This window comes from Lolium perenne, chromosome 7, assembly GCF_019359855.2.
Source record: "Lolium perenne isolate Kyuss_39 chromosome 7, Kyuss_2.0, whole genome shotgun sequence".
Taxonomy (NCBI): Eukaryota; Viridiplantae; Streptophyta; class Magnoliopsida; order Poales; family Poaceae; genus Lolium; species Lolium perenne.
Window position 1 is genome coordinate 88,973,746 of NC_067250.2, and position 11,298 is coordinate 88,985,043.

The 11,298-nt window shown below is 41.0% G+C and overlaps 1 protein-coding gene across 2 annotated transcripts; it reads right to left on the reverse strand.

Moving 5' to 3' along the window:
- Positions 1-530: 530 nt before the first annotated feature.
- LOC127316717 (uncharacterized) lies at positions 531-8,322 on the reverse strand. Of its 2 annotated transcripts, none has more exons than XM_051347175.2 (5): positions 7,840-8,322; positions 7,151-7,724; positions 4,214-4,621; positions 1,252-1,448; positions 531-935 (listed from the first exon to the last, which is right to left on the reverse strand). In XM_051347175.2, exons 2-5 carry the CDS (start codon positions 7,635-7,637, stop codon positions 693-695), a joined length of 1,335 nt encoding a protein of 444 aa, XP_051203135.1. In that variant the 5' UTR covers positions 7,638-7,724; positions 7,840-8,322; the 3' UTR covers positions 531-692. The 2 variants fall into 2 exon arrangements, with proteins under 2 accessions (XP_051203135.1, XP_051203134.1); XM_051347174.2 differs by having other exon boundaries at positions 7,151-7,729.
- Between the last annotated feature and the right edge of the window lie 2,976 nt (positions 8,323-11,298).

Genomic DNA, 11,298 nt, shown 5'->3' on the forward strand with positions numbered 1-11,298 from the left:
TTGTACTGGTAGGCTAGTTGTAGGAAAATGCTCCACTGTCAATGTCAAAGTGGTCCAAGGAGAGAGGTATAGATGAATCAGCATGCACAGTGAAGTTTTATGGCCCATGAATTGCAGGGCACAGTGAATGATCAGTTTGCTTAGCACTGCATGCATGCAGGCACACAACCACACTTATGACCCCCACCATTGATTGCTGTGGCAGCAGGAATTTAGTGGTGTTCATGAGCTATGGCTGATGCTGGTTGTGATGATGCAGAACATTTGAGCTTCACTTGCAAAAGAAGGCCCACCAACAGTCAGACTATTCAGCTGAGAAACTGGCTTGCAGGGGTACACCACGGCAGACGGCACTGGTCCTAGCCCCAACATGAGACAATTTCTGCAAATCTAGCTGAATTTTCATTCACAGCTTGCAGAGATGTCCATAATTTACCAGCTGTTCTTATTTTTGAGTTTTAGCCAGTGGCTTATAACCATATGCGGCTAATATGCTGCATAAGACCTCAAGCTAATGCAGAGCAACGGAATTGGGATGCAACACCGATCTTTTTTCAGGCATTACACCTTTAGTATAAACATTTTTTGAACCTAGAATGTACATATATGCCATAAGGACGGCAATGCTAGAAGCTCAGAGGACAGCCATGCTCGCTAGCTCTGCAAACTAGACAGATGCCACAGACAATGCGTCAACAGGGGAAAAGAATGGGGGAGCCATCGCGCCTAAGCTTGTTGTCGGAGAGATCCAGCTTGCTCATCTTCTCCTCGCACCACAGCAGCTGCTCCTTGCTGAGCTTTGCCATTCTCAGCACCCTCGACACAACTTTGATGTCGGTCAGGGCAAACAGCAGCTGGACTTCCTCCATTGTGCCTGGCCAGGTCTTGCTATTCCCCTTTTTCTTCTTGAACAGCTCTTTCACCTTCATCTCCTTCTGCAGGGTCAGTGATATGCATCAATTAGCAAGTAAAATCGTAACATGTAAACACTTACAACTGCATATATTTTCAAGGCAACAACTACCATATCCATGCAAATAAGCTTCAAACGTTTTATGTTGTATTCGATGAATACCACAAGCACGTTAGGAAAACTGCGTTCAACTACTAGCTGGGTTTTAATTGTATCATCATTGAAGAAAAAGATAGACATACTGTATCTAAACCAAGACAGCAGATTGAAAAATACTCGGTGATAACACAGAATTGATATTTGCAGCCTTATTACGAGCGAGAGTTACAAAGTCTAACCTTATCCAGAGAGGACTGAACTTGCTGAATCGAACTTCCTGTGTGGCCATTAACACTCATGAGGGCACTACTCTTTTTCTTGTCTTTCTTCAGGAAAAGACGGAAAGTTAAGATGGACTCCTCTAATAATTTGATGAGGTCAGATGCGAAGATTGATGCTTCCATTTGGTCTTCATCATTATCTTTCCTTTCCGCAACTGAACAGACAAAACAGGAACGAGAAGCAATATGACATATCAAAATGAGTATGGCATTGAATAAACACAGACATGCCAAGAAGTACATTACACGAGCAGTGGTAGAAGGGTTCTGTAAAGTTCTAACCCAACAAAGCTAGAAAAAATAGTTCAAATGTATATGCCGAACATAATAGACAAAAGCTTATTTTTCCATAACAAACAAGGAACAGAAGGTAGGGCACAGCAAAAGTAGAAACACTAGGATTTATTGCACTAAGGGCTTGCCTTTACTGGAACCTCAAGTCGAAATTAGATGAAAGGGTTTTTGCTATCAGATCTTACACACTACACATCGCAGATTCAACATTACAGTACATAGGAAAAATCCATCGCTCATTTAACCAAGCATTATAGGAGCAAAATACTTAAGTTTCAAGTTGGTAAAATTTATAACCAAGTCCTACGACCAGGCCAGACTGAAGAAAATCTTGGAAGTTACATACAAAGAATGAGGAAATCATGGGGCATGGCAACTGACATATTTTAAATTTGTTAATAGAATGCTCTTAAAACTTCTGTTCGCCACTTCATTTGCGAGTAGAATGTTCTTACTTCTGTTCACCACTTCAGTCATAGGCTGAGCACATGTGCGGATCTTAAAAGTAGGCAACATGCGGTTCTTAGGGTTCAGGTGTTACCATCTTCAAAGTAATCTGAGTGACGTTATATACTCCTGGCTGCTGCTAATTTTCTTTGGCCAAGATGAATGTAAGAAAACAAGAAAGAAGACAGATTCAACAGCAGTACATATCGACCATAATTGATGCCACACTGTACAGAAGATTTGATTGGCTTGTAGCATGTGCATTGTGTGTACGCCATTGAATGATAATCTTACTGTCCTATTCACCTAGTACAAGCCAAAGAGAACCACACTCAAAATAACCTGGAAGGGACACACTCCGCATCTCATTTAATATGACAAACACAATCCATGTGTGTAAAGTGTAAACAGGACTCCCACGATATACCACCCATTCTCCTACAGCCTAGCTAACCATAACCATTTCCACCATGAATAAGACTGTACAGGAAATAAGACGAACAGAACTTGTTGTCAATTACTCCTGGGCGGCATATTTTCCATGTACAGAACAGCATACACATAACAATTATCAACAGTACGAATCATGCAGCCTCATAATAGCATGAGAGTTCTGTCACCATCCGTATCGTCTTTTACTAGCATGAGCTTTATCACGCAGATTTTCAGATATAACGTCCTGAATATCGCACATGGTTCCCAGCGTAATCTTTGACCATTGAATTCCGATGCACTATATTTATAACACGCAAGAAATTTTGAAAATTATTCTTCGAGACCAAATCTACACGATGACTTGGACTATCTACATGATATATTGATATCATGTATCCAACCTAAATAGTTAACAGATATCGAGCCTAAGTTCAACTGCACTTAACCCGAGATGGCATCGGTTTCTGTTCACTAGTGGGAGTACTAGGAAACAAATAAAACCATATGCACCTGCAGGTTTTAAATACAAGAGGCATTTAAAATAGAAACTATTATGTGTGGCTGAAAATAAAAAATGAACTTGCTGTCATCTAAAATTTCAACCATACCAGTGAATGAAAGCAAGCTTTAACAGTAAGTGAGGTTTGAACTATGAACTATTGACTGAAAGGTCCAAGCTGTTAGTCAAAAGCAGACTATACCAAAAAAAAAATACACGTCAGAATAGTGTCAGATCAAAAAATTATCTTAGATCAGAAATGTCAGTTGTTCTCTGTTTATCCAGAAATGGTTGTAAATTCACTACCAGTATTTTTTAAAATTATCACATTCATGTACTAACAGGGCAATAGCAGTCTACCTTTTTTTGTTTGTTTGAGAGTAGCTTATTACAGTCTACCTGATCAGATACAATATACTACCTCCGTTTATAGATATAAGGTGTATACTTTTTGGCACGGATATTAAAGAATGCAAGTCGAGCAAAAATTACACCAGGTTTAGGCGGGATTGCCCCTGGAAAATTGACGTGAGAAAATAGAGGAGTTTGTAAAAGATAAGGAAACCCAATCACATCCCTAAAAAAATTGTCCAGACAAGTTGTGCAACGCAACTGACCTTATATTCAAAGGATTTTTCTCAAAAAACTATACACCTTATATATAGAAACAGAGGGAGTACTTAACAATGTAATCTAGTTGTATAGGGAAAAGAACGAGTTGACCTGATCGCGTGATATAAGATATACCAGTAATAATAAATGCTCACATTTCAGGTACATTACAAGATTAAAACCACAAAACCAAACAAAAAAATATGCGTGTTTGTCTGTTGTGTGTCATGGGAGCACCCTACAACATCATACTATACAGTACCTTTAGTGCAGCTAAACATAGGCAGTGGTACTTCTAGTTCTGCGAAGTGCTTATACCTTGTGATGTTTTCAATATAAACAATGGTGTAACATGTACAATATATCAGAGCTCAGAAGGCTGACTACAATTTGTTGGTTATCTCTGTGCAATCCATAAGAATTTAGAACAAGATGCTGAAACTTAACCAATCAAACATAACGGCTATTAAAACAAGTTGTGATGTGGCAACACAAATTGATTACAAAATCAAATAATTCACCAAGAGAACTCAAGAGTGAATTGCACTGCCGTCTGTTGTGAATTTCAATGTCAGATGATAGGATACATTTGTGGTAAAAAAACTGTAATAAATATAATCCAAAGCATCATACCTTGAAAAGTGGGGACCTGGAGCAACTTAGACAAGGAACTCCGAGAACGTGCATAGATCTCAACTCTTGATCCTTGCTCAAATGGTTCATTCTCAATAAATCTTTGCAACAGAACCTGGAACTGCTGAAATGCTTGAGCAGCACAGCTATAGGTGGTAGGGTTCTCAGGTTGTGCTGCCAGGATCAGACTCAGGTGCATGTAAGTACAATGAATAGCCTCCCAGCTTAAGGAAACATGAGCAACATATGCGGTCTCGAGTGTTTGGTAAGGGTCATCCTCGGTCTGCTGCTGCTGCAGATGCTCGCAGTCCTCCTGAAGCTCATCCCTCTTTTTGAATGAGAGACTGCGCAAGGTTGATGCCAATTTGGATGCTGATCTAGGTGACTTTTTTGAGATGTTGAATAACCCTGGAAAGTTGTTTTTCAAATATTAGAAAGATGAAAGGGATGGTTTTATGGATTATCTGCACTCTATGAAACAGCAAACAAATCGTCTAATTTGATAAGATATCTACATGCATAAGAGAAGCAGTATTACATAACAAAGAGGAGGAGGAACCCGCAAATCGCAAATAACAATCTAATAAGCAGCAACAACTTTCCTATTTCTAAAGGTTTGAGTTGGTGGTGAGTTCACTCATCCGGCTCTACCCTTACATGTGGGACCTTTTGCACAAAATAGACTGAAATAACTTTTTACCATCTAATCCATACCAAGAGTATGACAGCAATAGACAGAAAAACTACTAAAGTAGCCTGGAATCATTTTCCTGATGATTCTTCCATCAGCCGTCTTTTTTCCCCAGCCAGTCCTATTGCCACCTCTCCCCTCTAATGTCCCAAAATTCTGAACTCCTATGATCCTGCTTCAAATTTCCAATGCTTTTCACGTGGCCCCTTCAATTGCTACAGCACTATGTGGGCGACATGCCCCTCCATCACTCCATGCCTTGTCACTTTTTCCTCCACCGAAAATTGAAAAGTGGTGTGTTTTTATTTTATTTCTTTTGAGAGGATAGTCGTATAGTGGAACATGTAAGAGGACTAAAAGTGGGCGAAACACGACATATTTGTAATTTATATAGCCCAAATCAGGATGAAGCATAAGTAGTTTAACTGGTATAAAATGTTGAATTGTTTCTCATGTTTATGCATATTGGTTTATTTTTTTATCTGGTGCAAAGAACGTGCACTTTGCTAGTATCTTCCCTATTTCTAAAGGTTAAGTTGGTTGTGAGTTCACTCACCCTGTTTTACTTTTACATGTGGGACCCTTTACAAAGAAATAGACTAAAATGACTTTGTACCATCTAACCCATACCAAAACTGACAAAATAGAGAGAAAATCTATTAAAGTAGCCTCAAATCATTTTCTTCACGATTCTTCCATCCACCGTCTTTCTTCCCCAGCCATGGTCCTCTTTCCACCTCTCCTCTAATCGCCGTCTTCTCAAAATTCTGAACTATCATCCTGATTTAAATTTTCCAATGCCTCTCCCATGTCCCCTTCAATTGCTACAGCTCTGTGTCGACGACATACTGCGCCATGCCTTCACTTTTTCCTCAACCGAAAATTGAAAAGTAAGTGGAGTGCTTTTATTTATTTTTTATCTTTTAAAACTTAAGAGGATTGCAACATAGTGGAACATGTAAGAGGACTAAAACTGGGGTGAAACCTGACATAATTGCAATGGTATACAACCCAAACCAGGATGAAGCCTAAGTAGTTCAACTGGTACAAAATGCTGAGCTGTTTTTCATGATTGTGAGCACATATTGGTTTATTATATATCTGGTGCAACGCACGTGCACTTTGCCAGTTTCCAGAAAAACAAACAGTACATGACGTGTGTTTCGAGTGCACGTAGAAAGACGACAAAAGTTTTATGGAGGCAGCCTGCACTCAGCACCAAAAAGTAAAAAAGTTAAATTGCTCAAACAATAGAACTGTCAAAGATGACAACTATTATAATACCAAATCAAACTGCCAGTTAGCATCTACATATGATTGACCATCAAAGCTCATAAGATGAACAACTAACATTCAAGTTTTGGAATTTACCCTATAAAAAATTGATGGTGTGTAGAAAATAATGTTGTTATGTAACAAATGAAGAGCAGTAACTGAAGTGTTGCTTCAGGTCTAGTAAGGCCAACCAGATAGCATGAACAAAGTAAAACACACATTGTGTCGGCGACATACCCCTCCTTGCCTTTTCACTTTTTCCTCTCCACCAGAAATTGAAAAGTGGTGTGTTTTTATTTATTTTTTATTTTGGCAGGATTGTCGTATAGTGGAACATATAGGAGGACTTAAAAGTGGGGTGAAACCCGATAAATTTGTAGTGTTATACAGCACAAATCAGGAATGAAGCCTAAGTAGATCAGCTGGTATAAAATGTTGAATTGTTTTTCATGTTTGCGAGCAAATATTGGTTTGTTTTTTATCCGGTGCAACAAACACGCACTTTGCTAGTATGCAGAAAAGAAACAGCACATGACATATGTTTCAAGCGCAAGGAGAAAGGCGACAAAGGTTTTGTGGCGGCAACCTACACTCAGCACCAAAAGGTGAAAATCATGAAATTCCACAACCAATAGAATTGTCAAACATGACAACTAACATCACACCAAATGAGACCACCAGTTAGCATAAGAATCGACATGTTATTGGTCATCAAAACTCGTAAGATGCTGAATCATCAATATAACAACCTAGTATATACACAAAAACATCCGATGGTGCGTTGACTTGGACAGGTCAAATATAGCAGTTGTGTAGCAGATGAAGAGCAATAACTGAAATGTTGCCTGAATACTAATACAGCCAACCGGGTAGCATGAACAAAGTAAAGCACATTGTGTGGCATTCAACTCAACATGCAAAAACCCTATGCAGACATATAAGACAGACTAGGATCTGCTATAAGTTTTCACCTGAATCCTTCAATGTCTGTGTAATCGTCTTATCAAACGCCAGCATCCTCTGGCAGTACTTGTCATAGAGCGAGTCGAACCCGCACAGCGGGAAGCCTTGGCCGACGTCGGACTCCATCCACTCCCTAGAGCTACTCCCCTCCTCCTCGCCGTCCCCATCCTCCTCCACCTCGGCATTCTCGTCCTCGGGGATTTTTACCATGAAGTTGTTCTTCCTTATCTCCTTGAGCCTCCGCTTCACGTCATTGACGATGTCATCCCCATCCTCCTCCTCCTCCTCCTCCTCTTCCCCATCCTCCACTCCCCCGTTGGCCAAACCAGCCCCTCCCGCCGCCGCCGCCGCCGCCGCCTCGGGGTTCTCCTCGTAGACGTCGCCCTCCGAAGCCACATTCCCGGCGGTGGCATCCTCGTCGGACTCTAGGGTGTCGCGGTCACCCCTGGCGCTCTTCCGGGCCTTCCCGAACTTCTTGAGCTTGAAGAAATCCATGATCCGGGAACTCCCAAAACCGAAACTGCGCTAAAATGTTTCTCCCCCTTTGCCTTTTTCCCCGATCCAGAGGCCGCTCCTTTTCGCCTATCCTGCGAAAAAGAACGCATGGTAATCGCCTAATGGGTAAAAAGGATCGAGATTGACCAGAGAATAATAAGAAAAAAAGGGAAAGGAAATCCACTAGAACCCTAGGAAATACCTCGAGAAATGAAACGGTCCCTCCAGCGGCGCCTCGCGGGACAAACCGATCCTCCCAGAAGCGAGCGGCGTCGGCGAGCAGCCGGGGTGGGCTCCGAAACAAGATCCGGGGACCGAGCCCCGGAGAGCCACAGGAGATCCCCCCTCGCGCCGGCGAGCTCCTCCGCGAATCAAGTTGGCCTTTCGTGTTTGCTGCAGCCGCTTGCTGATTCTGATTCTGATTCTTGTGCTGCTGCTGCTCGTGAGCCTCGTGAGCCGTGACTCACTGCGTCAGGGGGAGTGGAGCGGGGAGGCGGGAGTGAGGTTTGTGATGGACGGCGTCGGACTAGCCCGTCGCCGACCTTGTTTTTGGCCTGGCTCGAGCTGTAACAGCGGGGTTAGGAGGGGTTTAGGCTTTGAATCGGGTGCGGGGTTTACTGCTTTACGACGTGATTGTGATTAGGATTAAGATGGTCAAAGGGGAATGGGAGGCGAGCGAGGTGCGTGGGAGACCGTGCTGACTGCTGAGGCGTAGTACGACGCCTGTCGTCGTCTCCGATTATAATAGTGCTGCTGCTGCCACTCGAAGTGGAGAGACCTGCCACGTGCTTTTTCTTTCAAACGGTCTGATTTTGCTGATCACTCTGTCAAAGAATTGAAATTTGACACGAACAAAATCTTACTTACAAAAAAACGTATGCTAATTTGTAATAGCCTTTAGACATTGTTTGATAACATGACTAGAGCAACAATTGATTTCTAATCCCATGATACAAAACTACATAAATTTGGATCAAAGCAACATAACTTAAGTCATATAGGATCCATCCGTTCACCAATGTATGACCTTTTTTCATATTTTAAAGTGGAGAAGAATTGAATCAAGATGAGTGAACCTACATGCTAAAAAGTTTCTGAATATACATAAAAATGGGTGAACCTACACCAAAGTTAAAACATCTTAAGCTAGTGAATGGAGGGAGTAGAAAAATTCTAGGGGATCTCAAGCATGCGAATAGAAGGACCAACATAGGAAAAGGTATCCAGGATCCAATCTTCCATATATCATATGAAAATCCTTTAAATCGAATGAGCCCTCCAATATCTAAATATTAGCATGATTTGTTTCACCTAAATGTTTATAAGTTTGTATTGTTGGCCACAGTGTGGCGAAAAATTGCGCGAGTTATTGGATCCGAAGTGCTAGGACCCTCCACCAGGTTATTTTTTAGTAAACCGATCCACTTCACTAATCACTTAAAAATAAGAATAAACTGAGTTATTACAACAAGGACTCTTAATGGATTCTAATGTTACATGATGGTATTTCAAAATTGTTATTATAAAAAAATAGCATGATGGTATTTCAAAATTTTATTGTTGGCTTCATTTCTTGTACCTCGACTGTGTTCGGTCCTTCTGTTGACATCTTACTATCTTAGTAATGTCAACTAACCCCAAAGTTTTGAATAGTGCACATTTTGCCACCATAAAAGGTGAGAAGCTTAAACCACTAAGAGCACACCTATTTAACTATAGGCTATCGAACCGCCTTTCATTGACGTGATGTTGGAAGCCTGGGAAAACACTAATATGGCAAAAATACTGGACACAAAAACCGTGGGAGAACTCAAGTCCAAACATCGGGGCAATAATTTCACATGATGGGAAGTTATCAAGGGATACCAATGCACCACAACCTCTTTTGTATCATCCATGGTGATCATGCCGCCACTAGAAGTAATAGGAGCCATCAACTACCTTTTCATGAAAATGTTTTGATTCACTAATGAGGAGAACAAAATTTGCAAATAAACAAACAGTGATAACAATTTTTTTATCAAAACAAATGATGCATCAATATATTCTGAATGTTTCATCTCTATCTTCATTTTTGCACCTTGAGTTTGTTCCATGCGTATGGCTGCACCTGTGTAATCCCTACTAACCTCAAAATTCTTAATAGCCGCATCATTTGTCCACAAAAGTTTAAATCGTTGAGTGGTATGGACATAGACACAAATATTAAGCTACAATTTGTCACACCACCTATTCGGCCTTGTTCAATGAGGGGAGCATGCTAGAATCAAACAACATGTGAAACATGTGCATTATTGAACATAGTAGACTAGACACTGCATGGCCACCGCCACCACTAGGGCTGGAATTGGCATGTTAAGACAATGAGTTAAAAAGCCAAAACTTGGCTCAACTCTTGTAACTTGCAAGTTAGCTCGTTCATACTACCATTATATATTTAAGTAAGTTATCATATGCATGAAATAAAATGTATGAGCATGTGTGGTTCATCAAAATGTTATAACTGGTTCCATAGTGAACAAGCCATAGAGACACACAAATAGACACTACACAATCACCAACAACAATATATAATTGTCTATCTAGATGGGCCAGAGTTGGGACACTCATGTTGACTAAGCTAAATGAGCAACTCGTTAACTCGACTCCTTAAGCTTGGTTAGTAAATTATCACGTATTTTAACCCCAGATCGGCTCCATAATCATCGAGTTCAAGGAAAGTAACGAGTCGTTACTCGTTTAACTTGCGAGTTTGAAGTTTTATTTCGATTCGTAACATCATAGGAATATCCAGCCAATTGGAAGCAATCGGTGATACCAACATAAAATAAACCTCTTTGGTACCTGTCATGACAACTATACCAAGACGTAACTAGAGCCATACAACTTTTATCACGAACAACAAACAACATGATAAATTTTAAATGTACATCAAAGGTAATTTTGAGCTTGCCGATTTCGGCTTCTATAATCTTTCATTGGCACGTAGAAGCTGCAAAAGTCTAATCATGCATAACTTGGAGTCTTCGACTATTTCAGTGTGTTTTGAGCAGTATGGGCCGCGTGCGCACACACACACCTCAACAAATGAAACCACAATGTTAGAGAACAACACAAGGAACGGGAAAGAATGAATCACAAGCACAAAACCAAACTAAACTTGATATTCTTTGTTCTTTCGTCTCTTATTGCGCCGAATAGGAATTGAGCTGATGGAAGCCCGATTGACGGCAAACTAGGACCATTGTTCAAAAAATTGGTCGAGATACCGATTTATCGGCCAATCTATCATGAATAGGGTGGTAACCGATAAGATTTTAGCATATCGGCTAATTTGTCGTTGCACCGATATTTCGACCGATTTTCTGTTTGAGAGCCGATATTTTTCCCGATCTTCACTTTGGTGACCGATATTTCGGCCGATTGTCAGTGAAATTTCGCTGAAATTAGGTATGGCAGTCGATATTTTTGTCATATGGTCTTGGAGAACTGTGCATCAGAGCATCTCCAACAGGCGCACTAAAACGGCCGCGCGGCATAAAAATCGCCGGTATGCAGCGCGCGGGAGGAAAATAGACGCTCCAGCAGGCGCTGCAAACGGCGCGGCGCTGTAAAATTTTTTGGGTGCGGGGCATGTTTGCGCCATTGCGTGCGCTATACT